The following is a 27038-nucleotide window of genomic DNA, read 5'->3' as shown; positions in this document are numbered from 1 at the left end:
CTGACGAAGTCTGAAGAAGCACAAAGCAGCACTGTGATGAAAATAAACTGCATATGAAGTTATCTCTCGTTACGCATATCAGATTTCTTGGATAGTATAAAATTCGCTTCAGTAGTTTAATAAAGATTTTTTCCCCCCCAATTCAGCAATGAAGTGTAAACAAGCCTTAGGATATCAGCTTTTAACTGCACATGAGAAGTTAATTTTACAGGGTGATGGCGTGATTTTTATTTGAATGTTTTTTGGAGGCTCTTTTCGCCTTGTATACTCCAACTGGAGCGAACAGAGAGAAAGAGAAGCCCACCGCATTTGGGAATTACAGTGCAAACACAGAGACCTGCCCCTCTGAGCAGAGCTATCCTGGTGTTTGTTGCAGCTTTATTAGTCTTGTAGGTGTCTGACAGTGTTGCAGCTGTAGTCTGCCACCGCTATTCTGTCTGGAGTTAAATGGCACCCATGCACCAAAACGCACACCCCCACCCAGGATCTGCACGTAGAAAAAAGTAGAAGTCAGGAATTAAAAACTAAAGAAGTTTGCAACGTGTAGTTTCTTTTATTGGGAGGGTTTGTTTAATTTAGGTGCAGTTTGATGCCTGTATTTTTAATAAAAGGCCAGATTTTACGAGTAAATCTCCTAAGCAGGTGCTGTTAGTGTGACACTGGAGGTAACATCATCGTTCCTGTGCAACATGGTGACTCTGTCAGTGACCTCAAATAAAGGCTGTAACAGTATGGATGTAAAAGGAGAAGACAAACTATATCTTTGCACCGCAGAAAGCGATGCTAATCCATTTTTTTCTCCCCTCCTGCACAGACCGCAATGGGATATTGAGTTACAGTAATGTCATAGTTGTGTAATGCAACAAATCCTGAGCTCTTGCGTTCCCCTCACTCACACACAGCTATAAGACAGGAAACCAGAGCCATAGCCTGACTATAAATCGCATAGTGCTGACTCTGGCGTGCCACCAGATGAACGAGAAGGAAATAAAAGAAATTCTCCCCCCCTTTTTTCCTCTTTTTTTGCTGCACAAATGGTCACATATGCAACGCTGCAGTTGCATTATTTACACTTTAAATCCGGAGGCGTCGATGGCGTGAAAATTGATCATAGCATAATTCACTTCTCCCTAATTTTGTTCTTTAATTCTCTTTATTTATGGGCAGCAGCTGGCCTGGAAAGGACACACAGGCCTTTACGCATTTCAAACGTATCCACAATAATAGCAGCATTAGTGTCCCGGCGTTAGTTTATAGTTTAGATCAGGCTACTGTGTTTCTTTATTTAAACACTAATGCACGTTAGAATTAAGCCTAATAATCTTGCTGGACACAACAGCTGCTGCTTAGGCCGCATGAAAAAAAAGGAAAATACAGAATTCCGTCGACTTAAGCAACAGTCATTCTATTTCATGTGGGGGTTTTTTTGTTGTTGTTCTTATTTTTAGTTTTTGGAAATAAATATGTTGGTTCAGAAAACTTTGCATCATTTAAAAACATTTTTTTCTATATTTTTTTTTCTATTTTCTACGTTATTCTCTACTGTTTGCATTATGGATTAGCTATTTTTTAATCTATTTTGTTAAGATGCGTTTTTCCACTTTAGGATGTAACATTTGATTCTTGAGAAAGAAAATAAGGAGAAACAAAAAACAGCGAGGGGAAGAACGCCTCTTGTTTTGAGCACCGGTGGGGGCTTCTTCTATTATGCGCAAAGATGGGAAGAATTGCTGCAGTCGAGATTCCTTTTTGTGAGAGGACAATTTACAACTTGGTAATAGACCTTTTTTATGTGCCTCCATCGCCTGTCATTGGATGCCACTGGTCATGTGTGAGAGGCAAACGTCTTCATGGCCCTTTTCCTGATTTCCCAGGCGACTTTTCCCCACTGCATTCTGCGTCTATGGCGTTAAACCGATACGCCATGGTCGGCTTTCTTTTAAAAAAAAAAAAAAAAATCTCCCAGCCGTTCGTTTCATAAACGTGCGATCAGCACATATTTTCGGCACTGCGCGGTTCACTCATCTGGATGACAAGAGGAGCGTTTCAACTTTATCCACATCTGACCTGCACAGAGAGACACCGGCTCCTCTTAGCTCTGATTTAGATTTAGATTAAAAAATGCGCCTCATAGGTAAACCTCAAAGAATAAACATGGATTATCTCCCGGCTGTAGGTAAGAGTCCTGCGTAAAAATGGAGTTCATTTGCGCCACTGTGTGTGTGTCTGTGTGTGCATATGAAGTCTGACAGCTTCCTCTTTCATTAGTCATGTAAACTAGCAGCAGGCTAATGGCACTCAGGTAATTTGGAGACTTCACATGTTGCTAGGTGTCTGGAAGTAAATAGATTTTTGTCCTTTACGCACAGAGAAGCTTGGTAAAGGTGTTAACGATGATTAAAAATAATACGCTTTGTTTTACGGAAATTATGTTGCAAGAACCAAAGAAAGTTTAACAAATCACCCCCTGGATTAACAAATAGTTTATTTATGTTTATGGTTGTTGATGCTCATGCGTTTTTTAAAGCTAATTCTGCACAAATGTGTCTTGTTTTTCATGCTGTTGATGGTGTTTCTGATTGTGAATGCAAAGATATATTTTTTAATGCATAGAAAAATAGCATCACTGATCATTCATTTCATTTTGAAGCTGCATTTTGCTTTATTTTCCTCACTTAAATGAGAACCAGTGAATCCAAGGTTATATCTTTTTCCATTTCTCTACCTACCAGTAAACCTGATCTGATGAAGCATCTGTATTTCCCAGCATGGTATTAACTTCTTTAAAATGCTGCATTCTAGTCAACGCAGACTAAATGTGATCTTCTATATTCCATATATGCTAAAAGAGCCTTGCAGAAGTAGTTCAGTTTTCATAGCTGTTTTCAGCTGCCTGGAGATGGGGGCCAACTGAACAAAGACAGTATTTCACTGTTGCCTGACAGGCAGCTGCGAAAGTATTTACAGCCTTACTGCAATGCGGCAAAATGGACCCTGGAAGACAGGCACAAGTAGAAGCCTGAGAAAATTAGACAGGATTCACCCTCTGTTCAGTTTGACAGTCCACATGGATTACATGATTGAAGTGTATGTTTTTATGTCGAACAATATCTAACTTCAGGCCCTGCACGCATTTTAACTGATACTTTCCATGAATGGATGTAGTTTCCTCTTTTCAGAGGTCCTCCCAGATGTAACTTCTTGTCATTTATTTAGACTCTTGAGCATTAATATGTGACATAGTCAGATATTTCTGAACAAATGATTTCTTTATATCGACAGCGAGTATTATTTACGCTTTGCCCCAGTTAGATACAAAAAGGCTAATTCATTCTGGCAATTTCCCTCAGCAGTTTTCATCACCATCATCACTTGTATCCTTTCAGTGAAGATTTACGACATTTTCACTGCAAAAATATGCCATTTTGTCGTCGATTTCATTTGCCCATACATTTAAAGTCTATAATTTCAGAAAGATAATCATGCAAAATCACGTTCAGTTTCATTTGTTTCAAGAACCAGGTCTTGAATTAGCGCCCATTAGAAAACTTGTTTAAGGGGACTTGTATTTAATTAAACAAACAGCTTCAATTTGCATTTGAAAATGTGCACTTCCTTCCCATTTCTTGCACATATCCATCATTAGACACAGGATTAATTGAACCACTTGTGTTTGGGTGGGTGGACCTTTATTTTTTACAGTGGGAAAGGGCCGTTAACGTGCCAGCAGAAGGCGCTGTTGCCCAACACTCAGCCCCTCTGCAGCCTCTCAGCAGCCCTTTTCTTGCAGGTTCTTGAGCTCTGAGTGGCTGAGATGGAACCATGTGATCCAATTCATTTTTTGAAAGTGCTTTTGGAGAATTGTGTGCCAGAAAATTCACTCTTCTAGACTGATAGAGTGTAGGATGAAACAGAATCTGTCGTCTGGTGTCTTTACCTGTTGCTGTGTGGGATGTTTTGGTGCTCTACAATTCATATGTGCATCATTTGGTAATTTATTGTTATTAATTAATCTTATAGGGGCAGCACAATGCACGTTTTGCAATGTGGAATAAGCTGTAGTGACTGTTTCAGCTATAAATGTGTGCATCACATCATCCTTGTAAACACTGATGATGATCATGTCTTTAGGAGAGTCTGAGACAGAACTGAAGTTAAATAACTTTATTTACAGTCATAAAGCTGCAGGTAAGGCATCATATTCAAAGAAAAAAGGGCAAACTCAAGTGTGCAGGCCAGTATAAGATAGTTACTCTCAACTCATGTACAGGGAAATAACTTTTTATGAGGACATGCATGTAAAAAGTGACAAGCCTCTGATTTGATGGCCTTCCATTTATCATACCTGCCCCGCTGTGGCAGCCACCCAAACCTCAACATTATCAGCTGTGTGCAGTTTGCTCAGAAAAGGAGAGAGGAGGGGCAGAATAAGAGAAGAAAAAAACCCAAGCAGTGCACTGTGGGACTGGCCTGGAGGAGAGAATGACATCAGTCTTATTGTGGCAGGTTCACTGGGGAGAGAAATGTATTTGAGCACAAACCAGTGATGCATGTTCAGTGTTTTGTTAACACTTTAGAGGTCAGTAAAGGGATACCTTCACATCTAATGAGCAGTAAAAGAGACTTGGATTAAATCTGATTATTTAACCTGACAATAGAGCATGTGGCTGCATTAGGGTTATTAATATTAATGAATTGATATCATAAAAACAGACTTTTCTGTTTGTTCAAGGAAGCTTAAAAGCCTAAAATGTGCACATTTCCAGCTCACCTCTGTTTCCGTCTCTGCCCTGACACTTTTAACCTCCTCTCAGCTTCCTCATTTCCACCACTTTTTTTTCTTCCTTTCCTCGGTGCACATCAGTGTAATCGGCATTATTGAGTAAGTGCAACTTTGAGGATTATTTATGGGCTTGCGCGCTGTTGTGAATGGCTGCGAGGAAACACGTGATGCCATTAAAGTTTGTTTTATGGCCTGGGACTTGACAAGCCAAAATATAATTCTCATTGTGTATTAGTAAGAGCGTCCAGATGGGCTGGAATAGAGCTTCAATTGACAGGGTAGCCTTACCGGACTGACTTTTCCCCCTCTTCTTCTGCGTGGATGCGTTTTGTCGCACGGTGCGCCATGTGTTGCGGTCTCTGCGGTAAGCTGCGTTTTATCATTCTGCTCTTGCTATGGGCGTGTGATGTCACATGCGTAATGCTCGGGCTGAACCGTTTCCTGCCTCCAAACGCAGCAACAGTGCGTACTGGCGCAGGACACACACAGAAAGCTCAACGATGCTGCTCTGATTGGTGTTTAATCTCATTTCTGCGCTTGTTTTGGGGACTCAGTTTGTGCCTTAGTCTGATGAAATTTCATTTATTTTCTCATTTGCTTGGAGGCGAATGAATCAACCTGTTGTGAGGAGACTTTTTAAAGGTGGATGTGGTGAAATATCTCGAGGCCTTAATTAGAATAATGCAATTTTTGAATCTGTTTCATCTGGCACTCGTAATTAAATTCATTTACAATTAATTTGTCCGTAGTGTGAGCTTCGGTTTTATCCACATATAAATTTAAGCACCACTAAAACCAGCTCTGAGGTTACAGCAATGAAATAACTCTTCTCTCTTTCACATGTTGTGGCTTTAAAAAAATAAATCTTTATTCTCTACAGGCCTGGTGCGTTTCCACTGCAGGCCTTGAAATGTTAATTCGTCAGCTTTTGTTAGAAATCCGGTTTAAAATGTTTAAAGCAATATTTAGAGCCATTTTAAGATTCATTTTTATTCTCAGCACCAGACTAAAATCCCGCTCTCTTACTTTGACTGAAAATTAGAGTAAAGGGGCCTCGTACCTTCTGTTGCCCTCAAATATTCGCTGTTAGATTTTAAAAAATCTAGTAAATATGTGGGAAAAAGAGCCGAGCTGCACTAGTTGGCCTTTCGTTTAACACAAGCTGCCAGGAAACGCTGACTTTATCATTCCTTTGTTGTGTATCTCGGCTTTGACCCGTCTGAAGGAGTAGCAGGGTATAAGGTGAAAGACAGGTCAGGCTGTCTAAGAGCCCAAATATTGAAATGTGAAGTGCAAGGACGATTTTTTACAACTGCAGCCATAACGAATATTTAGTGTTTTTGGTGGAAAATTGCAGATTAGAGTTAATGTGGATTAGTTTAAAAAAATTAGCACAAGGAGTTCAACTATTTTTTGATTTTGCTGTTTTCTGTTTTATTTTTTAAGGGCACCTTTTTTTCAACAAAAAAACCCAAACTTTCAACCACAGATTTATTTCAGGCTGAAATATTAACCAGTGGTCCAAACATTATCAAACAGTTGAGCACATCATCATAAGTTAGTGAAGTGTTTCTTTATTTTTTCTGTGCGTCTGGATTTTTCTGTCTTTTCCAGAACTGTGGTTGAACCAAACGCGCTCCAAGGAATAGATTCCAGACAGAGATTATAGTTTGAATAATTTAATCTGACACTAGCTCACCCAACGAATTTCTGATTTCTGCTCTTACAAACTCTCCCAAATAAAACAAAAAAAGACACTTGATTAAAAATAATTCTCATTTTGTTTTAGTATCCTTTAAGGGAAAATATTTTTAAGTAATTTGGTCTTTTTTTTTTGTTCAAACAACAATCCATCCCAGTTTGTAAAGGCTCAGGGCTCGCGGTGGTCTCCATGGTGGATATGGTTAATGGCTGACGAGGACTTGGTCAACTTTTGCACCCTTTGTGCTGTCAGCAGGAGCGAAAAATAATTAAACTTTTTGATAAGTTTGTAAATGATTTGGTTTGACCTCGGTGGCCTTTAGCCTCATCTTTAGCTCAGCGGTGATAAACAGTCTTCTACCAGCCTGCTCGGTATTTGTTGGTGATTTTAGACTGTCGTTTCGTTGTTTGACTGCTTGCAAAAGGGAAAAGCTGCTTATATTGTTGAAATATTTTTTTGTCCTGTGAACTTGAGCTGTGTTGGAGGGAAGAGCTGCACAGAAACACGCCTTGACCTGAGTTATGTGCTTTTTACTTGTCATGTGCTGCTTAAACTGACAGGAGTGCAGAGGTAACCTGTAGGCCTGCAGCTCTCGTCTGCTTTATCTTTCTTTTTTTTGGATTGGAAGGTCGTTGGAGCAACTATGTGAGCAAGTTGGTTTAAATCCGCAACATAGAAATCGCTTTCCCGTTGTAGAAAATGAAAAACGAGTAAAATAGTGGAGTGGTGGCTGCAGGGAATGATGAAAGTGAATTAAATTGAGATATTCAGATATTATTACAGCCCATAATTAAAGGCCTTTGGTGTGTGTTTTGCCCCCATCTGTTTCTAATGCACGCCTCCTATTTCCTTGTGCATCTCAGCTTCTTTGATGCTGTTGTTCATCCTGACTCTAAAGCCGCTTTGTAAATTCCTGGTTTTGGCTCCAGTGCTGTAAACACACAGTGTTGCGGTTGTGAGGCTCCAAGTGTCGCTTCCCGTCGTCTATATATACCCTGTAGAACCGAATTTGTGTGATCAAATCACAGTCACAGATTCGATTCTAGGGGAGTATATGGTCGATGAAAAAACTTCGATTTTATTGACTTGTTGCCGTCTTTTATGGGGCATTTGGCGCCTAATACGTTGCTGCTGAAGGACAGTGTTGTGTTATGAATGAGAGTAAATCTGACAACAGCACATTCCTCATATCAGAAGGGGGGCTTTGCTGAAACTCTAGAGGCTGAAGGGAAATCTGACGCACGATGTTTCACCTGAAAATACACCTAATGCCATTAGATAGCTGTGTTTAGTGAATAAAAACACCAGAATAGATTGGCTAAAAGAAATCCCATGCTCAGTCCAGCTGTAGCGTTTTCCTCCTGTGGGTCGTTTGTGTCTCTACATTATTGATTCCCAGAAGCTGCTGCTGCTTCTGCTGCTGCCCAATAGGCTCCCGAGACAGTTTTTTTTTTTCTTCAAAGAGATGGGAGCAGATGAAGTGATGAGATTCGTGTAACTTTTGGATGACCCCTTCTTGACAAAGACAGTGTCCATCAATTGTCTCCAGTCATTCTTCGCTGCTTTTATGCCGAGGGGCTTTTTGTATCTTTTGTTGGTTTCTCTGTTCAACACTATTGCTTCAAGTTAGACCACAGAAACTGATGTTTTTATTTCAGCTTGGTTGAAACATCTTTGTGCACCTTTATTTCTTATAAATTTATTTTAAAAAAAAATAATTGTAAAGTTAATTATTGAAATGAGGAGCTATTTTTCTCTTGTTTTTCAGCATCTCTTTTTAATTTCTAAATACAGATGTACATGCTTAAGGGAGATCTGTGTTTTTTTTCCACCGGGGTCTAATTTTGGACCTTGAGTTGGGTAAAAATGTATTTAGTTGTATGTTTACCCGTGTTTGGACCAGCATCACCTCCATTGGCCGATCTGGTCACATGGTTCGCTAACTTTATTCAGTTGACACCAAGTAGGAGGGCTTTATGGAGGGAGGAAAAAAAGACAACTCGAGAAAAATTAGTATTTTCTACCTTCAGAAATTAATGGCCATGAGTTCGTATATGGTGAACTCTAAGTATGTGGATCCCAAATTTCCTCCCTGCGAGGAATATTCACAAAATAACTATATACCCGAGCAGGGCTCGGACTACTACAGTCCATCGCAGGACACAGACTTTCAGCATCCAGGGATCTACCCACGGTCAAACTACACGGAGCAGCCCTTCAGCTGCAACACTGCGCAGGACTCCACAGTGCAGCCACGGGGTCATGTGCACGAAAGATCCAGCAGCCACCCGAGCCATTTTAGCGCACAGACTGAGCAGGGGGCCCCGGTCCAAGTTGCCGGACCCCGGACTTGTGGACAGCAGCAAAACACAAAGAGCCAAAATGGGATACAAGCCAAGCAGCCTGCAGTAGTTTACCCCTGGATGAAGAAAGTTCACGTAACAACTGGTAAGATTTCCCCCTTTCTTCCTCCCTTACGGACCAACTGAGAGCTGTAGTTGAGAAATCCTTCAGTGTAATATTTATAGGAGTCTTTGAAAGGCCTCGCCAATTACACAAGTCATAAATTTTTATAGCTCAGGAAATAGGCCGCTAGGTAAGAGCCTGAAAGCTCCTGAAAACATACACTGACCGCTGCTAAAGCTCTTAAATCTGCAGCAAATCTGCTTAAATTCACTTCGAATCATTCATTATTTCCTGGTGTCGCTTCCGCGTGTGAATTGACTTAAACTTTGTGCGCTCCGGCTGCTTGGACTTCGCTTGTATTGTTGTTTCCCTGCATGCTGCAGTGGCCACATTTGGTGACTTCTTCTTCTTTCTTTTTTTCCCCCTCCTTTTGGTTGTTTTCTTTCTCCCAGTGAACCCGGATTACACAGGATCAGAGCCCAAACGGTCCAGAACAGCTTACACCCGGCAGCAGGTCCTGGAGCTGGAAAAGGAGTTTCATTTTAACAGGTATCTGACCAGGCGGCGGCGGATTGAGATTGCCCACACTCTTTGTCTCTCCGAAAGGCAGATCAAAATCTGGTTTCAGAACAGACGGATGAAATGGAAGAAAGATCACAAACTGCCCAACACCAAGGGCAGATCTGCACCAGCCTCCAGCCATCTGCAAAGCATTCAGAAGGACAACCAGACTGATATCACAGCGTTATAAGAGAGGAGGGAGTCCTGATATCTCCAGACATTCACTGTACATAAAAGAGACAAAGGTTGCATCTGACTTTTGCATGGACTGATGTCGTTTTTAGCCTCTTTTTTTATTTTTTAATTTAACAAAAATGACCCCAACAGTGTTGACACAAAACTGAGTCAGAAAAATCAATCAGTCTTTGTAAGTGAGGTTTGCAAGTTGAGCCTCTTTTGTGGTTTATTTCAGTAAAAACACAGAAAAGCATCGAAACAAACTTTTTTTCCATTTCCCCCTTATTTTTATTTTATTATTTGGACGTTTCCCCCCTTGAGGACATTTATTAAGCAAGCTCGGCCCGATTTCATGGATTTTAAAAAAAAAAAACTATATCCCCTCTCCTCACATGGATTCACGTGAAGATTCTCTAATTATAATCAAAAATAACAGCATGGAGGTCATTCGTTCAAATTACGCACACACGAGGCTCATTTTTTCTCTCCAAATGAAACTCCACATTTTTACGCACAAGATATATACTTGAAGGAAGCATTATTTGCATAGAGCACGCCAAACACTCCTCAGTCTACTTTCGTAAGTTGCAAATCGTCCCGCTGGATTTCTCTTTTTTGTGAGTTGTATGTTTTAACTTATTTTGTACAAAAAAAGCTTTGAATTTTTCTTCGCCTAAATATTATTCCCAAACGTAAGACATTCCTGTGTGCAAACTATTCAGAGTGCCCTTATAAATCTCTCCTGACATCTTTGTAAACAGTGTACATTTTCAGAGGCTCTCTCATGCTATTTGAAACTCAACATATGAAAGATCATTTGTTTCCTGCATGGCATCAAAAAAATGATATTTGGATGTTTCTCATCGGAAATACTCAAAATCCTGAATATTTAGGAGTATAATTGTTTATTTTTCTTGATACGATTTTTCATTATTTATTTGTTTAAAAACAAACGTGTACATTTTTTCTTATAGCACACAATTTAATTAAAAATATTCGTTAAAAAGCTTTTATTATTCTGAAATACGTTGGAACTCTTGTGCATTATTAGCATGGCTTTATGCAAAGTTTTTAGTCTTAGTTGATATGGGAATCTTCTTCATTTTTTTTTTCATTTACAACAAACCCAGCCGAAGGGGGGGCTTTCATCAGGTCACATTTCAAGACAGATATTTCTTGTTTTATACCGTCATTGTCCTCGGACAAGAAAAGCCCAGAAGCTCTCCCCCAGTATGAGGAGGTCTCCTCTCTTGAAAAGTCTTCGTGATGAGAGACTTGAAAAGGTATTTCAAACCGAAGGTCGACAAAAGCAGCAGCAGTGGCAGGTTCATCCAGGGGACACATTTCAGCCGCAAGGACTGACCCCAACACCCCCTGACCCGCCGGACAATTTTCTCTCCCAGGCGCTCTTCGCTTTGCTTCTTGGAGAGCTGTTCCTTCTTTAAAAAAAAAAAAAAAAAAAAAATCATACACACACACACACACACACACACACAATGAGGCTAAAGCTCATTCAAACTGAGAACCAGCGAATTTCACAGTTTTAACAGTATTATATTAAAATCAGCCCCCGATAAAGGTTCTGATTTGTGCATTTGTCTCCTCATGTCAATATACAATCTTTTTGTTGTTATTTTTGTACATGCTTTTTACCTTGTACTGTGCATTGAGATGTGAGAAGTATATTGGAAAAAAATAAAGATTTCTACTGATTATGCATTTAAATATTTGCAAAAAAAAGGCTTCGTCGTGGGGTGTTCATTTTCTCCACTCAAGAGATTTTATTTTTTTTTATTTCGAGGAAATTTCTTTGTGTGACTCACTGAGGCGTTGATTGTTTTCTTTAATTCAACTTTACGTAGATGAGTTTTTTGGGGGAGTGTAATTTGGTTTGCGCCATTCACAAAAGGATCACATTCGGAAGGGAAAAGTGTTTTGGTTTTTTTGTTGTTTTTTTTGCAAAGCATGTGGAGCCATATGGACCTAAAGCACCGTTTTACGAAACATCCACAAATGGAGCAAATGCTCTGCATGCGCAAAATCAGCTTGTTGTCCTGGAAAGTCTGTAATTTAAGGGCAAAAGCGAGTTCCTGGTGCAAGATAAGTGAAGCCAATCACTGAAGAAAAAAAAAGAAATGCATAGAGAGCGAGTTTGTGCCCTGCCGTGTCTTAGTTTTAACTCATTAGCTCTTAACAAAGGGAGCACACACTCTGCGTAAACGCAGCATCCCCACAGAAAATCTTCAGTATCTTAGTGGTGATTTCCAGAGGCGATTTAATAATGAAAACCAAACAGAATAGTCCTGACATTACTCTTTATTACAACATACAAACAAAAATTAAGTTTATTAGCCTCATAAGACTGAAACTGATCAGAAAACTTCCCCAAAACCACATTAAAGCACATTTGTTAGTGTTGCATTAACATTTTGTAAAGCAGGACAGCTTCTATACCTGCACATGATGCTCTAAGGTGGTCTAGAGGACACAGAGTTGCGGTTGATAGTAACCCCCTCCCTAACCACCACCTCCACCACCTCCTCCTTCATGCTTCATGAGCTTTATTGAGGATGACCCACTGCAACACTGACCTCCGACCCTCCACACTACAGAATCAACTCTGATACTAACAAAGTGACCATTTACAGTCATGCAGAAAGACAATCTGCACTCACACAGTATTCCAACCCCCCCAGTTACCACCGTCTTACTTCCACCTCCCCACCACCACCACCACCACTACTACTACCAACACCACGACAAGCAAGCACATGCGCAACTGTGGACATTTAGGTCTTTGTGCGCAAAATACAAGCCGTGTGTCATGTAGATTTAGAGAGAAGCAGAGATAAAGTGATGCCTCCAATCCAGCATGATGCCAAAAATGATGCTGAGGAGAAGATGAGGGGGAGAGGAGGTGGGGGGCAACTAACCTACCTATTATACATCACTAGTACTTTAAGTTAACTAGTGGATGCTGCGTGTTATTTTGAAGCCATTTATTATAAAATCAGTGCTTTCTGTGGCCCCCTCTCTTCAAACAGGAATTGAAATCAAATCATAACAGCTTCCTGAGCTATTATCAGGTCACAGCAGCCCTACTACAACGTGCAGCGTGTAGCCACACTGACCTACATGTCTGAACAGCAATAAATGGGAAGCCAAAGGCAGTGCCATTTTCAATGACACTGCACCCAGTGCAGGAATACAACGTCGTTGCTCTCCATCCGGCCATATTTGATTTCCAGCTGTTTTCGCAGAAGCCTCTCCGAGCCAGACAACCCCCCTAAGATGTATTAAAGTGCGCTGTCTGCATTCAGAGATATAATCCAGAGACTATACCACTCCGCTCTCCATTCTCGACCACGTGATTGTCTAAATAATTAATGCAGCACGTCCCCCTAGAAACACGGCGTCGTCATTAATCGCAAGGACTCTATCAGACTTGAAAACTGAAGAGATCCCCCAAGAAAATAATATCCGATACGCGGCGCAACTGTAGTCCCGCATTTTAGCGACACATCTGAACCGATGGATGCTTGGGTAGGTAAATATTTCAGCATTTTTCATGTTGCCCGAGCCGGTAAATGACGATATCAAATGTCGTGATATTTGATAAATTGCTCCCTTTGATGTGTGCTCTCTGAGCACTATTGTAGGCTGTGGCTGCTCGCTGTACGCATGTCTTCTTTTTTATTTAATATATCAGCAGCAGCAGCGGCACAAATTTTGGTGTTTGCCTTTTACGCATGCATCTGGGGAGGGATTGATAGGACTAATGGTAAAAACTAAATGGCACTGACATGTATTTATGGATGCTCGCTCTGAATAACTGCTCTTTCGGACACATACAGCTCAGTTTGGCTTCTCCACTGGGCCCATTCATTCCTTACTCACGGGCAGATTTTTGCCAATATGGCACAAAAATGTTTAAACACAGGAAGTATCTATTTTTTTTAAAAGACACAGCTTTAAAATGATGAATTGAGGAGACTTGTTTGCGGAGTAAAAATGAACCTATTTTGATTTATAGTTTAAGTTTTCAACAGAACTTAAATAACTGTTTTTTTATGTTTCCTTTACACGTGAGAACAAAGTGGATTTCTGTACTTTTTTTTTATTCTTGGGGGCATGATTTGATTTTGATTTCTTACAAGTCTTGGAAGTTTAGGGCAGCCTGACAGTTCTGCCTCCTTGTAAATCATTCTCAGTAATTCCTGAAAGGGTTGCGAGGCTGTTGGGGGGCCGGGCGAAAACTGTAAATCTTTCACTTTTATTACCCTCTGAACATATGCTGCGACGCTACCAGTCCTGCATCCCTTCTTCTTCTTCTTGATCCTCTTCTTCTCAGCAAAGAGAACCCATGCCGACGGTCTCTGCGGCTCCAAAATCCTCCTTCTTTAAATCCTTTTAGCCTTTTTAGTAAATTTGTTCATTTATTGCTAATTAAACCAAACTATTATTCAGTGAAGAGCTGCGATTTAAATACAGAAAAACGGTGCAGGAGGAGATGTGGCACTGTGGCTCTTTGTGTTTCAGCAGTGTGTGAGGAGAGACTCAGCCAACACAAGATGATAATGTGGTTTATTTGAATACAATTCATTCCCAGTTGCAAGGAAAAAACCTCACATGTCATGTATTTCATTAATCATTTTTCTTTCTTTTTTTTCTTTTTAAAAAGGCACCTAGTTGCAATCATTTGTCATTTAGGAGAGAGCCAGAAATAGTAATTCATAATAAAATACAAAAATGCTTGCATGCATGTGGGATGCTCATTTTATTGCAAAATCCCTGTTAGATTCTATAAATCAGTCACATTTCTAGTATAAGTGAGGTGAAAATCCCTGGATAAACTGTTAGAAATTCGTGCGTAAAATGCACACATCATTTTACGCACATAGATGCTGTAGCTGCAGAGCACTGCTGGAGGCTGAGAATGTGTAAATCTGTATTATTAGTAGTAGCCTCAAAGAAAAAAAAAAGAAAAATAGACCTGCATATCTGCTTGGGGTTTAAATACTGGAAGTGGAAGCGAGCTGCAACACTCGAGGAGATAAAACAGAAATAGGCAGAGGGACATTTTCACATTCACACAGTTCAGATGAGGAAATAAACGCCACCCTTTATCAAAATGGATTGGTGAGGTAAGGCTTGCTTGAAGAAGAGAACAATCACGTGAACAAATATGCTTGTATCTAACGGCAGCGCCTTTATTTGTCATCATAAAGCTTCCCCGAAACACCCCAAAAAATCCTAATGTTAGCTCCAAATCTGAACAGGCCTGTCCGTTTCTGAATTCCTGTATATTTCACTGGGTGATTGATTGCCAGTGATTTTTTTTTCTGGAATAAGGATACCTTGTTCGCTTTTTATTGGTAGTTGAATGCGAGTCCTTCCATTCTTTCGGGAATACTGTCTCCACCGGTATATGGAAATGTCTGAAAAACAGCAAGATCAGGTTTAGGACAGCATTGTCTACAGACAAAGGGTGAAGGATTTATTCTAGAGACTGCGTGGAAAGGAAGTGAGACTGAGAGGGGAGCTGGTTTATGATGAATTGATTCACAGGTAAGGAATTGCATGGCAGAAAGCAACCTTTAACCACGGGTTAATATAATGCAAGGAAATATATATGATTCATTCCATCCTAGGAGCTGATGCTTGTTAATGTCGCTCTCGCCCTGCTCGGATATGGAGCCCTCAGCTGCATCTTCAAAAGCAGATTCATATATTTTTCCTTTTTTTGCGTTCAAATATTATCGACACATTGAGCCTGAGCTGCGCTTTTCAGCTGATTTTATGAAAACCGGCTCGCAGGAGGAAGCAGGAGAGGAACTTTTTTCTTTTTGACTCTTGGATCGTAAATCACATTAATTTGTTGTCTTATCGTCACACTGGCGTTTGCCGTGATTTATGTGGTTTCAACTATATGGCTTTGTTAACCTGCAACGTTATATTATATTCATATTGGATGTTTTTAAAGGATTACCGGGGCTGAATAGTGCGCAGGAACAAAAGGCAAATACTCCTGTTTGGATTCCTTTATGACTAACTTGTTCTTGGTTAATGTGAATGTGAATATTTTGATATTTTCTGTTTCTTTGGTGATTGTCTGCACTGGAGCAAACATCAGGCCTGAGTAGCAGAGACAATAAATGCTTATAGCTGAGATGATTTTTCCCATTTTGCTCAAATAACTGTTGGATTAATGTTTAATTTCCGTGTATTACATTTTGCAGGCCTGCTACTGATTGTGCGTTTTAGTCCTCAGTTAAGAAACAAAGACTTTAAATATTTTTGCAGCAAATATTTGAATTTTATGTCCAATTTTTTGTATTTTAACACAAAAACAGAGACTTTGTGTGATTATTTTTGCTCCCCTTTTTTTTTTGGATGTGCCAAATTTATTTATTTTTTTCCACCACGCTTCTCCAAACTGTTTAACTTGAAATATCGATAGGATTTGAAGGGTCTAACCAGCAGAAGTGGGGTAATAACACTCCATATTGACTCCGAGCCATTGTGCGAACCAAACTTACCGTAACAGCGCGTAGGCGAAAAACACAGCCGTGTGAAAAGAGGAACCATGTCTGCGACTAGTAGCTCAGTGTGCTCAAGAGTTGTGGAGGCGCAGATTATCGAAGCAGCTTTCACAAATATTCCACACGAAGAAATCCCACATTTCCATCGCCATATTTTTGAACCATTTATCCTCCAAATTTCCAGCAGCCAGATAGGAATTATTTCCCTTTTAAATAGTTCAACTTAAAATGTTGGATTTCTGCTTTTCTTGCCGTCGGTGCAGCATCTTGTCCTGTTTCTGTCGCCGCAGGAAAAACTGCTTTGAATTTATTTGAGACTTGGATCCACTTGAAGCCAAACAGCTCGTTGTTCATTAAACTTTGGCTTAATGCTGAATGACCCAGAGGTCACCTAAAAAAGCTTATGGCTGCTAAATATTTGGCCTGGCTCTTTGTATAAAAAGTGCACATGTAGGACTTTTCACTCTCAAGCATTGTAGCAGTAACTTTAAAAAAAATCTGTCATAGGTGGAGCTTTCCAGGTTTTTAAAAAGACTTTTGAATTCATTGGCCAGTAAGAATTAGAATTTTGATAATTACTATTTTTAAAAAAAAATAATAGTAATATGATAAACAGCATTTTTGAAAAAAGTGTGGCACAGATTGGGCCTGTTAATGTTTATTTTCATCGCAATAATTCCCATACCTACATTTTTACTAAACTTTATTTGTCTTCTAGGTCGAGATGGAAGCAGCGATGAATGCGTGAGGGACATAAAACAGATCTGCGCACATTTCGGTGAGTAACACTTCTTTAATGAAGGGAGTGGACGACACAGTCAACTGCTAACAAGGTGAAAGGGTGATTTGTTATTAGGCTACACATTTACGCTCACGGTGTTTGGCGGGAGGCTTAAATCACGAAAACAGACATGAAGCATGGCCTTAACTGAGCCTGTAATTATTTACGCAGGCCAGAGTCCAATTTCAGCGAGTTCCTTTTTCGTTTGTAGCCCGAATAAATAAGGATGAATGAGAGAACATGATGCAATATACATGTTAAACATCTCAGACGTTAGTAAAAGAAAAAAAACATGCAAATTATACAATGTAAAATCTGGAAGAATTTCACCATTTCACTCCACGATTTCCACATTACAAGATGCGTCACCGCCAAAATGCTTCATTTAAAACCAGTGGATTAGCTCCGTTTTTGTCCTCCCCTCTGCGTCTAAGCTGCAGACTCGCACTCAGCCGGAATGGAGGCATCATTTATAAGCCGAGCCTCTGCATGGGAGAAGTCGCCGAGTATGAAATTCTTTCCCTTGCCTTCCACCTACGCTTAGTTTTACACTTCTGAGAGCTGCGACTCTTGAGGAGTGTTTTGCCTTTCATTCCTCTCTGAGGCCGTTTACAACCATAACATTTGCGGTCATAAATTTTGCCGCGGTCCACACTGACAGGTGCAATTGTTATGCACGGCGAGGACTGCACCTCCTGAAGCCACCAACATACAGTACAGGGCCCTTTGATATTTGTATTAGTTAAAATGCTGCCATGCGTTTCTGTCATATGCGTAAAAAAAGACAAAACACATGTAGCTGCAATTAAATATATTCATAGGGAGATTTTGTCACTTTTTACATTTATTTGGTGTTGAAAATTAGAGGTAAAATTTTGCAAGAATGGATCAGCAGAAGAAGAAAAACGCCCAATTGGAAAAACAAAAAAGTTAAGATGTGATTGAAGGCTGATGAAATATCATATTTTACTGCCACCCACCCACCCAAACTCTCTCCCTCTCCCCTCCTCTCCCTCACACACACTCTCACGCTCACACTCACGCACAGCCACCACCTACACGTTTTGATATCAACGTTAATAACAATCGTTGGAGGAGTTTAGTATTTAGCATCTTGGGTGCGTAAAGACGCGATCCAAAATGCGTGCGCGCTGGAACAATGAACGCATGACGGGCTTTGTCAGGCCTTGTGATTAGTCAAAGGGCTATTGTGTGTATGTGCGTGTCAAATGCTGATTCAGCTTATTTGTGAGGGACTCCTAAAGTCTCCCAGAGGGTGCAAGTTAAACTTTAACTGTTTTGTGCCAGAAGTGAGTCGAGCGCCTAGAATCTGGGCCTTGGAGATGAAGCATTGTTTCAGACAGTGTGTGGAGACAGTTGGTTATTTCTAATCTAATGGCTGCTGTAACCCAGATCAACCTGGGCCAAGCAGTGTGGTGATTCTCGTGGTTTGTTGTTGATTTTCCGACCCTGAATCTCACATATTCATTAAGGCCCAGTTATAATGAGTGTATTTGTCTTTATAGGTCACAGACTGGAGCAACGGTGGGAAACACCAATCACGTGAATAAACAACACCCATGCCATTGGATAGAGTTGCACTGGCTTATTGGCTTTAAACCCACAAAATGCAGAAAGCAACATACTACGATAACTCTGGGCTTTTTGGAGGCTACACTTACCCCAAACCAGACTCTTACAACTACGGCCCTGCGCACCAGTCCTACCCTACTTCTAACATCGAGAGTGACTTCCAGGGCTCAGTGTGTCCCATCCAGACCTCCACAGTCCGGCCACCGGCCCTCAAAGACAATGACCTGAACGGGGACTGCATGCGACAAAGCGGCAGCAGTCAGAGCAACAGCAGCAGCCAGGCGACTAGTATTTCGGAGCAGCAGGCGCCTCCACTGTCCGCATCCTCCCCGAGCTCCAACAGCTCTGCGTCCCAGAAGAAGAAATCTCCATCCAGCGGCGGCTCTAGCGCTGCCACGCCAGCCCTCACCAAGCAGATCTTCCCCTGGATGAAGGAGACCAGGCAGAACTCCAAGCAGAAGAGCAACAACTGTGCCACTGCAGGTAGAGATCGCGGAGGTGAAGGTGTGTGTGCATGTGTGTGTTTTTTGGGGGTGAGGGAGGGGAGGGTGGGTTTGGGGGGGGGGGGGGGGTGACTGGGCCTTCATGTGCTTATGAGTTGCTATTCACGTGGCTCAAAAAGATGCTGCGGTTCCTCCACAGGTGGCGAGGTGAGTGACGAGAAGAGCCCGCCAGGACCGGCCTCCAAACGGGTCAGAACTGCTTACACCAGCGCGCAACTCGTGGAGCTGGAGAAGGAGTTTCACTTTAACCGCTACCTGTGTCGCCCTCGGAGGGTGGAAATGGCAAATCTGTTGAATCTGACCGAGCGCCAAATAAAGATCTGGTTTCAGAACCGCAGGATGAAATACAAAAAGGACCAGAAGTCTAAAGGGCTGGCGCACTCTCCCCTGGGACATTCCCCGGACAGGAGCCCTCCGCTGAGTGGCCCAAATCACATTGGATACTCTGGCCAGCTCCAGAACGTGAGCAGCCTCAGCTATGACGCGCCCTCGCCCCCGTCCTTCGCCAAACCCCAGCAAAACATGTACGGTTTGGCCGCGTACACTGCGCCCTTGGGCGGCTGCATCCCGCAACAGAAGAGGTACCCGGGATCCGAGTACGAACACCACGGCATGCAGAGCACCGGCAGCTTTGCCAGCGCCAATTTGCAAGGCAGCCCCGTTTACGTGGGTGGGAATTTTGTTGATTCCATGCCAGCCTCGGGCCCCATGTTCAACCTCGGCCATCTTCCCCACCCCTCATCCACCAGCGTGGACTACAGCTGTGCCGCTCAGATCCCAGGAAACCACCACCATGGACCCTGCGATCCCCATCCCACATACACAGACCTCACCTCTCACCAAGCGTCTCAGGGAAGGATTCAGGAAGCGCCTAAACTGACGCATTTGTAATATGTGGTTTCGTGAGTGCGTGTGCGTGCGTGTGCGTGTATGTGTGTGTGTGTGTGTGTGCCAAAATTACGTTGCGCTCTTTTTTTATTACCTCACTAGTCTAATAACTACACTCCAAGCGAGTCATGTGTATTATTACAGTATTATTGATATTACTATTAATGCTATTGTGTAATTATTTTCTAAATGATACAGCTTTGTCCATTTCTCTTGAATATTTGGGGATGCGCAGAGGCACACTAGCCTGGTTGTCAGTAGTTCTTTTCTTTTGTTTCTTCTCAAGTGCAATGCGCAAAAAATTCTCTTGACTGAATATTTCATGCGGTTACTTGAAGGTAAGTCTTGTAGTTCACGAAAGTAGAAGCTCATCCTTAGCGAGAAGGATTTTTAGGGGGGAAATTTTTCTGTCTGTTTGTTAGGATCTCATTTTCCTCACGGGCATCCTATTTATTTATTACTATGATTTGCATAATCTTTCGTACTAGCATATTAGCCTATTTATTATTTAATTACTTTTTGTATTGCACATTATTTATCGTTTATATGCGAGTATTTATAAGTCAGTGTGGAGATTGTTGTAAGATTGGACAGATCAGTGCACTTGGAAAGTGTTGGCAAAACAGGGTTTTTGGAAAATGCTATGACTCGCAGTGTATTGTTGGAAAAAGAGCATTTCTAATTGTAAATCTGGGATAAATGGGGCATTTTATAGTGTATAAACACCACTATATGTATGTCCATGGTTAATCTTGTGTCAAACCTTAAGCAAAACGTAGACTATCGAAGTATCAAAATATTATACACACCAGCATGTCATTTTGTGTAGTCCATTGCTATTTTTTATTTGTCTTCCATTGTTATTCCATTCAGTTGGATATCCATAAATTTATGAAACCCTAATGATATTGAAATGTTATATTTTATTGTGTTTAACATTTTGTAAATAAAGTGCTTAAACTTGTATTTTTTTTTTATTGGAATTTCTTGGTTTTGTTTTGAAAAACTCTGCAGCAGGAGCTCTGATCATCCTTGCAGCTTCTTATTATTTTTAATTCCTCATTCAGCTGCAGATGGAGAAATAAAAACACTCACAAAGCTGTCAGGTAACAGAACAGAGGAGGCTTATTGACTCCCAGCTCTACTGTACAGTCCAAACGGGGGGAGAAACAATCAGTAATTAGACACCAGGATATCTAAAACTCATCAGACGGCTCTATGCTTCCAATGCAAAGTGCATTTCAGCGGAATAAAAGGCTCTGGAGATTATTGATGTTTTATTGGTGTGAGGGAAGGGAGTCTATGGGCTTATTGCATCTTCCACATGTCACTTATCATTAAAAAAAAAAAAAAAGTCTCGGCCACATGATTACCTTCCTGTGTGCAAGAAAATGAGCTCAATTTTCCTGCAAAGACCAAAGTCTAATCAGTGTTTTTCTAATTGATTGGGGAGATGCATCAAGAACAATCCACCTTAAATTGGCTTAAGTATAGAGACATGCCCATTTTGTAGTAAGGCAGCAGATTGGTGACAATAAAAATACATGGTGCTTCTTTGACATTGGAAAAGATGCATCAGTGTGTGTGTGAGGGAGAAAGGAGGGAGAGAGAGAGAGCAGTTCATCCTTTATTGCTCCTGGAGAGCCATTTCAAAGCTCATTAATCAAAAACTCGTCGCTTTCAGACTCCTCGCTGATCCCTCCTCCTCGTGAACAAAGCATTTGCATTCCAAATCCAAGTAACACATTTCTAACCGAGCAGGCCAATCTTTAATGGTGGGGGAAGAGTTGGAGTGAAAAAGGAAAGAAAAAAAAAATCCTACTGTGTTCACATTTTCGAAGATGATAAATCCTCGGATTTAAGGGCGCATGAAGGCAAATGAAACTCCTGTCACAGAAATCATCAGTGGCTTTAAATTGCGCGCAGGTTCACAGTCACAGTGATCCTCAAAAAAAATAAATAAAAATCAACCAAAAAACGGCCTCAGCACGCCGGTATAATCCTAACCCCCCCTTAAAAACAGCTTGTACATTCATTTCATCGTGTTTTTCAATAAAAATCCATGCTGGATTGTGGACTAAGAGCTGCTACAATGAGCTACAAATCATTTCAGTATTCAGTGCATGGCGGCCATTTTAACCCTGGGTGCTCCTTTTTCATCTCCCTCCCCTCCAGTTTCTGCACCTCACAAGTCATTTATTGAGCTCTTACAAAAGAACATCTTTTAAACTGGATCTGAATCTGAATATTCCATATTTCCACTAATTTTTTGCACAAAATTAGCAATGAAAACCAGCTGAGTTGATCTTTTTGAAAGTAATTATTAGAAATGCCTGGAATGAAGTGAGGAATAATAAAATCTCATCCATGAAACATCAAATGGACCAAACTGGGTTTCAAATTGCAACCTTGTAATTATGCCTCTGACTCATACATTGGTGTAGCTTGGATCAAATTCAACAATCTGCCATGGAAAAGAGGAAATTTCACCCCAATTGGACACAACAGCAGCGTATTTCCTTTGCTTGGAGCTGCTCTGTTCTTAAAAAACAAAACAATTCCACTCATGTTTGGAGGCTAGCTTAGAAAAGAAACAAGGTGCTTTTTTTTATTTGATTGAATGTTGTGCAAGAAAAGTGAGCAAAATTCCCCACTGCAGTGGTTTGAGTCAAGCATATGCATTTGTTTTTGGCTTTGTTTTGATTCCACACGTGTTGTTTAGGTTGGCTGCAAAGATTATGTCTTGAAATTGATTCAAAACTGGAGACCAAAAAAACGTGAAGTAATTGATGAAAGTGAAGAGAAGCTTTGCTTGGAGCAGGCAGTGCAGCTCATTTAGGGCTCCTGATTGGATACCAGCCGAGCAGGCCACGCCCCCTCAGTGAAGGGTAATATTTACATATGGGAAGTAGTCTTAGAGCGTAGAGCAACTATTAATGAGAACAACAGCCTTTAAACTTATCTCTATTCTGGACCTCCTGACCGGAAACACGCGGTATTTGACATTTTTGAGGCGTAATTTTTCTTGTAAATGCGTGTTGTTGTGTTGGATAATGGACAGAAGGTTTATAAGCAGGGACCACCGGGGGAGAGCAGCTTCTTATTCAGTGTTTGAGGTAGAGTAAATGCTCTTTTTATGAGACGCAGTGAGAAATAATCATTCACTCTGCACATTCTTAGATCAGCTCTCGAAGAAAGTTGGCTCAACATATCGCGATGATTCCTCCCCGCAACCGAGCAGCGTCCATCTCCATCTCAAGGGAGGTTTTTTATTGTTGTTTTTACGCGCTGGGGAGACCAGAGGGAGCAGCAGCGGTAGCAGAAGAAATGACCTTAAAATGAGTTAGAAATGTGTCATTTGTTTTCCATTTCATCGAGTCGGTTCTTTTGTTAAACGCGCTTCTTTGTCTGCACCGACCGAGCTGACTGTGGATTATAAAGCATCGGATGAAGACTGAATCTGAGCAAAAACGAAGTGAACTGCATGAGAGATGGACTTTTATCTTAAAAAAAACCCTGACATAAAGAAATAGAAGGATTAATTTATATGTGAGGTGGGCTGAAGGTCTGTTTTTATCACGGAATTAATTCATTTCTTGCAATGGAACAATTGTTTGTATGTTGATAGATGAGAAAGTGACCTTTTCCTCAACCCATTAAACCCATGAGTTTAGAAATTTAGCTTTAAATTGGCTCAGTGTATTGTGGTTTATGTCTGGCTTTTCTGTCTGCAACAACTAAACCTATGGAGAACATCTAATACCCAACAAAGGGGTTAAATCCTGGACATTTTGGGATTCTGCTTCAGAAAACTTACTTCTTTCCAAGCTTCTATGATGTCTGGATGCACTAAGAAAGTTCACCTTGCTGTTTTTTTGACTTATTTTTTGTGTATTTTTATAACCTGGACAACAAAATAAATACATTTTGGTGTCAGTAACTAATTTTGTGTGTTTAACTGCATAAGCTGGTGCTGTTGTGGATGTATAAATGTCAGTATTAGCTGTAATTGCGTCATTTTGTAATGTTTTATGTTACTCAATCTCAAGGCCCCCACTGACTGTTTAATGTATTCTTTAACAAGCAGATTGTATTTATGTCTTTAAAATCCATTTGCTCTCCAAATAAAATGCTTAATTTACTTTGAGATGGTGTGTTTTTTTCCTCAATTGCTCATTCACGTGCCTTCTCTCTGAATAAAGCAATTCATGAAATGCAGAACAGGAACAGCATTCTTACTCCATAGTGCACTATTTCCTTGCTTTTTATCTGGTTTTTTGTTACACTGACACACATGATTTCTCGTCTTTCCTCCTCATATGTGTTGATGTTCACTAATTCTGTGGTATCAGACAGCAGCAGGAAGGGAAAGTGATCTGGATCGCACCCCTCTGACCATCTGTGAGCAGTGACAGAGGATGTGAATGTCAGAGGACATCGTTGTCACAAGTCCTTCATCCTGTGGCCTCTGCTGTCATTAAGGATTCACCACACTGTGTGTATAGGTGAACTGGCTGTCCATGGGGAGGGCATGTGTGTTGTTTGGTGACTCATAAGGTCTGCACTCCTTCTGAGGGGAAACAGAAAGAACTGCTGCGGGATACGTCACATTGTTAAGCTGCATCATTTGTGGACTGCCTGCAGAAGGCTACATCTGTCTTGTAGATGGTATTTTAAATAGGAAAGCATATGGCATGGGCAAATGTCCTGCACATACAATGACAAATGTAAAAGCATCACTACAGAAGAAATGAATAGTTTGATGACAGTGAAAAACATGAAGTACAACTACATGCCTGGATGCTACCTGCTAATAAACAACATCATAACCCTGCTATTTTGCTTTATCCGTATCTGAAGCGGCAAAAACAATAAGCCAGAAACATGCATCTGCACCTGACTGAAAAGCACCTCCAGTAAAATATTTTGCATACTCATGCCTAGGGATGTCTGACTGGCTTTTTTTTGGTGCCAATAACCGATATGCTGATATTGTCCAACTCTCAATTTCTGATACCAATATATGTGGGCCATTTGATTAATTTTAGGTAACATCACATATCTTCTGTTGTGAAATTAACACATCATGCCTAATTTGTATTGTGATGACCAAATGAATACATTCTCAAATGCAACAAGGCTTTCCAAATGGAAACATTGTCTGTGCAAAATAAGAAAACTATTTCAATTTAAGTTATGGAAAAAAATGCCTTAAATAAATTCAGGCATTATTTTATCGGTTTTCATGATAGGCAAAAAAACCAATAACGACATTGACCGATATTACATTTTTATGCCAATATCGGTGGGCTGATATTATTGGACATCCCTTCTCATACCATAACAGTGAAGCTAAGGATAAGTGTTTTCAAGAAAACAGATGAAAATTGAAATCTTCTTTTTTAATATTCTGAGTTTCTACATGTCTGGTTGCTTCATAAAACACGTTTACTGTGAGAAACCTGCAACCAAACTGCTGAGAATAACAGTAGGTGAGGAACTTCCCCACATGGATCATGCATGTTGTCATAGAAACTGATGTGCGTGGATTTATCGCTGCTCTTCTGTGTTAGTGATATTGATATAATTGTAACTATAACATATGACTCCCTCCTCTGGGTATGATTTAGAGGGCTTGGCCAAAAGGCTCTTCTCCTCCTTCCTTGTGTGAAAGATAGCTCAGTGATGTGAGGAAACCCGAAGTAATTCATACATTACCCAAGCCTTGACTGCAATGCTCTGGTAGTCTATATCAAAAAGTATTAGTGCCTCTACCCTTTTCTGATGCTCATATGGATTTCCTTCACGGCATTTTCGGTATGAAATTATGAGTGAATAAATTGCATCTTCATTTATCTTCGAAAAAACCCTCTGTGCTGACTGCGATACTCAGCTCTCAGCGCTTTACATAATTATATTAGTCTTCTGCTACACCACGAAATTGATTGCCCAAGAAAATGAACCTGGCTTTGCTATAAATTACACCTATGGATCATAAGAAATGTGTTATTTTGTTTAAAATAGTACCTAATATAATTAGAGCCCTAATTCATGGCAAGCTACAAGTGTGCCTATTACAGTAACAGGGTTTGGAATTTAATCTGTCTGCTGGATAAAGAATGATCCTGTGTGGTTTTCATTTGTAATCCCAGACACATTATTTCAGTAAAATAGTCTGTGACTTTTAGATATGAGAGATGGATTGTTGAATGAATAACTATATTCATAAGTTTCTGTATTAAAGTTAACAATTCATCCAAGGAAGTTTCAACATTCATCCCACGTCCTGTCCTGTATAACTTTAGATCCTGCTTCGTAGGAGGTCTTAAATCTGGAAGATCTTTGTTAGTGTGACGCACAAGATGCTAATGTTCAAAACAAAAACTAATACCTGACATCTGAGATATCAAGACTGACCCATTGTGTTTGCCATAAAAATCCATGAAAATGTGCACTTAAAGGATAAATCTGGTGCTACTAGCAGTTTTTCTTCATGCTAACAAATCATGCATGTCTCTATACTTGTCAACTTTTATTCCCTGTCTGAGTCATTCAGCCTCAAACCCATTTGTTCCTTTCAAAGATGTACTTTTGTTGGAAAAAGTTGGTGTCATTTTGCGAAAAAAAATCAAATTTTTCAAAAATAGCTCATTTGTAAGGGACTTTTTCAGCCACAGATTGATACATATTTGGTGCAGGAGGACATTGTATGTGGGAATGATTCCAAGTTAACTACAGTGACCACATTCATAGTACGGAAAAAACACGTCATCCAGTATTTTGGACAAGACCGACACAAAGGAACTAGATGTATCAGGCTGTACGTGTTTACTGTAGATAACACGTGCTGGTAAAACCCGTTTGTTCTGATCTTTTCTTGAGATTTGTGTAGCGACAAAAAAAAAAACAGACTTAAGTTTAACTGTCAGATCAAACAAGAAAAATTCAGCTCTGTTCAGGGTTACTTTGGCTCATAGTGTCCTGAGCACACATTAATTTCAACATTACAGTGCTAAGCGTGATAAAGTATGACTTATGACTGTATTTTAATCTTAACCTTGTACCACTATTCATCTTTGGCTTTAACTCTTTCTGCCAGCTG

The 27038-nt window shown here is 40.5% G+C and overlaps 2 protein-coding genes and 1 long non-coding RNA gene across 8 annotated transcripts; 2 read left to right on the top strand and 1 right to left on the bottom strand.

Annotated features, from left to right (window-relative positions):
- Positions 1-1877: 1877 nt before the first annotated feature.
- hoxd3a (homeobox D3a) lies at positions 1878-20900 on the top strand. 6 transcript variants are annotated; one of them, XM_035954655.2, is made up of 4 exons: positions 1878-2176; positions 16890-16949; positions 18479-19049; positions 19188-20900. In XM_035954655.2, the coding sequence occupies exons 3-4, from the start codon at positions 18581-18583 to the stop codon at positions 19937-19939; spliced, it is 1221 nt and encodes a 406-aa protein (XP_035810548.1). In that variant the 5' UTR covers positions 1878-2176; positions 16890-16949; positions 18479-18580; the 3' UTR covers positions 19940-20900. The 6 variants fall into 6 exon arrangements, with proteins under 6 accessions (XP_035810548.1, XP_035810551.1, XP_035810554.1 ...); XM_035954658.2 differs by lacking the exon at positions 1878-2176 and adding an exon at positions 5129-5147; XM_035954661.2 differs by lacking the exon at positions 1878-2176 and adding an exon at positions 11477-13172 and having other exon boundaries at positions 18479-19028.
- Positions 7541-11342, top strand: hoxd4a (homeobox D4a). Its single transcript, XM_023284310.3, has 2 exons — positions 7541-8933; positions 9344-11342. The coding sequence occupies exons 1-2, from the start codon at positions 8462-8464 to the stop codon at positions 9640-9642; spliced, it is 771 nt and encodes a 256-aa protein (XP_023140078.2). The 5' UTR covers positions 7541-8461; the 3' UTR covers positions 9643-11342.
- LOC129350050 (uncharacterized) lies at positions 14819-17903 on the bottom strand. The gene is made up of 2 exons (XR_008603263.1): positions 16169-17903; positions 14819-15067 (listed from the first exon to the last, which is right to left on the bottom strand). It is a non-coding gene; the product is annotated as an uncharacterized LOC129350050 (long non-coding RNA).
- Positions 20901-27038: the final 6138 nt, after the last annotated feature.

Source organism: Amphiprion ocellaris, chromosome 11 (assembly GCF_022539595.1).
Source record: "Amphiprion ocellaris isolate individual 3 ecotype Okinawa chromosome 11, ASM2253959v1, whole genome shotgun sequence".
NCBI classification, from domain to species: domain Eukaryota; kingdom Metazoa; phylum Chordata; class Actinopteri; family Pomacentridae; genus Amphiprion; species Amphiprion ocellaris.
Note: the sequence above shows the minus strand (reverse complement) of the source record. Positions and strands in the feature narration are given on the sequence as shown.

Coding starts and splice junctions, on each gene's coding strand:
- hoxd4a (XM_023284310.3), top strand. CDS start 8,462: ATGGAGGGAGGAAAAAAAGACAACTCGAGAAAAATTAGTATTTTCTAC. Junction 8,934..9,343: donor GAAAGTTCACGTAACAACTG/GTAAGATTTCCC, acceptor TCTTTCTCCCAG/TGAACCCGGATTACACAGGA.
- hoxd3a (XM_035954655.2), top strand. CDS start 18,581: ATGCAGAAAGCAACATACTACGATAACTCTGGGCTTTTTGGAGGCTAC. Junction 19,050..19,187: donor TAGAGATCGCGGAGGTGAAG/GTGTGTGTGCAT, acceptor GTTCCTCCACAG/GTGGCGAGGTGAGTGACGAG.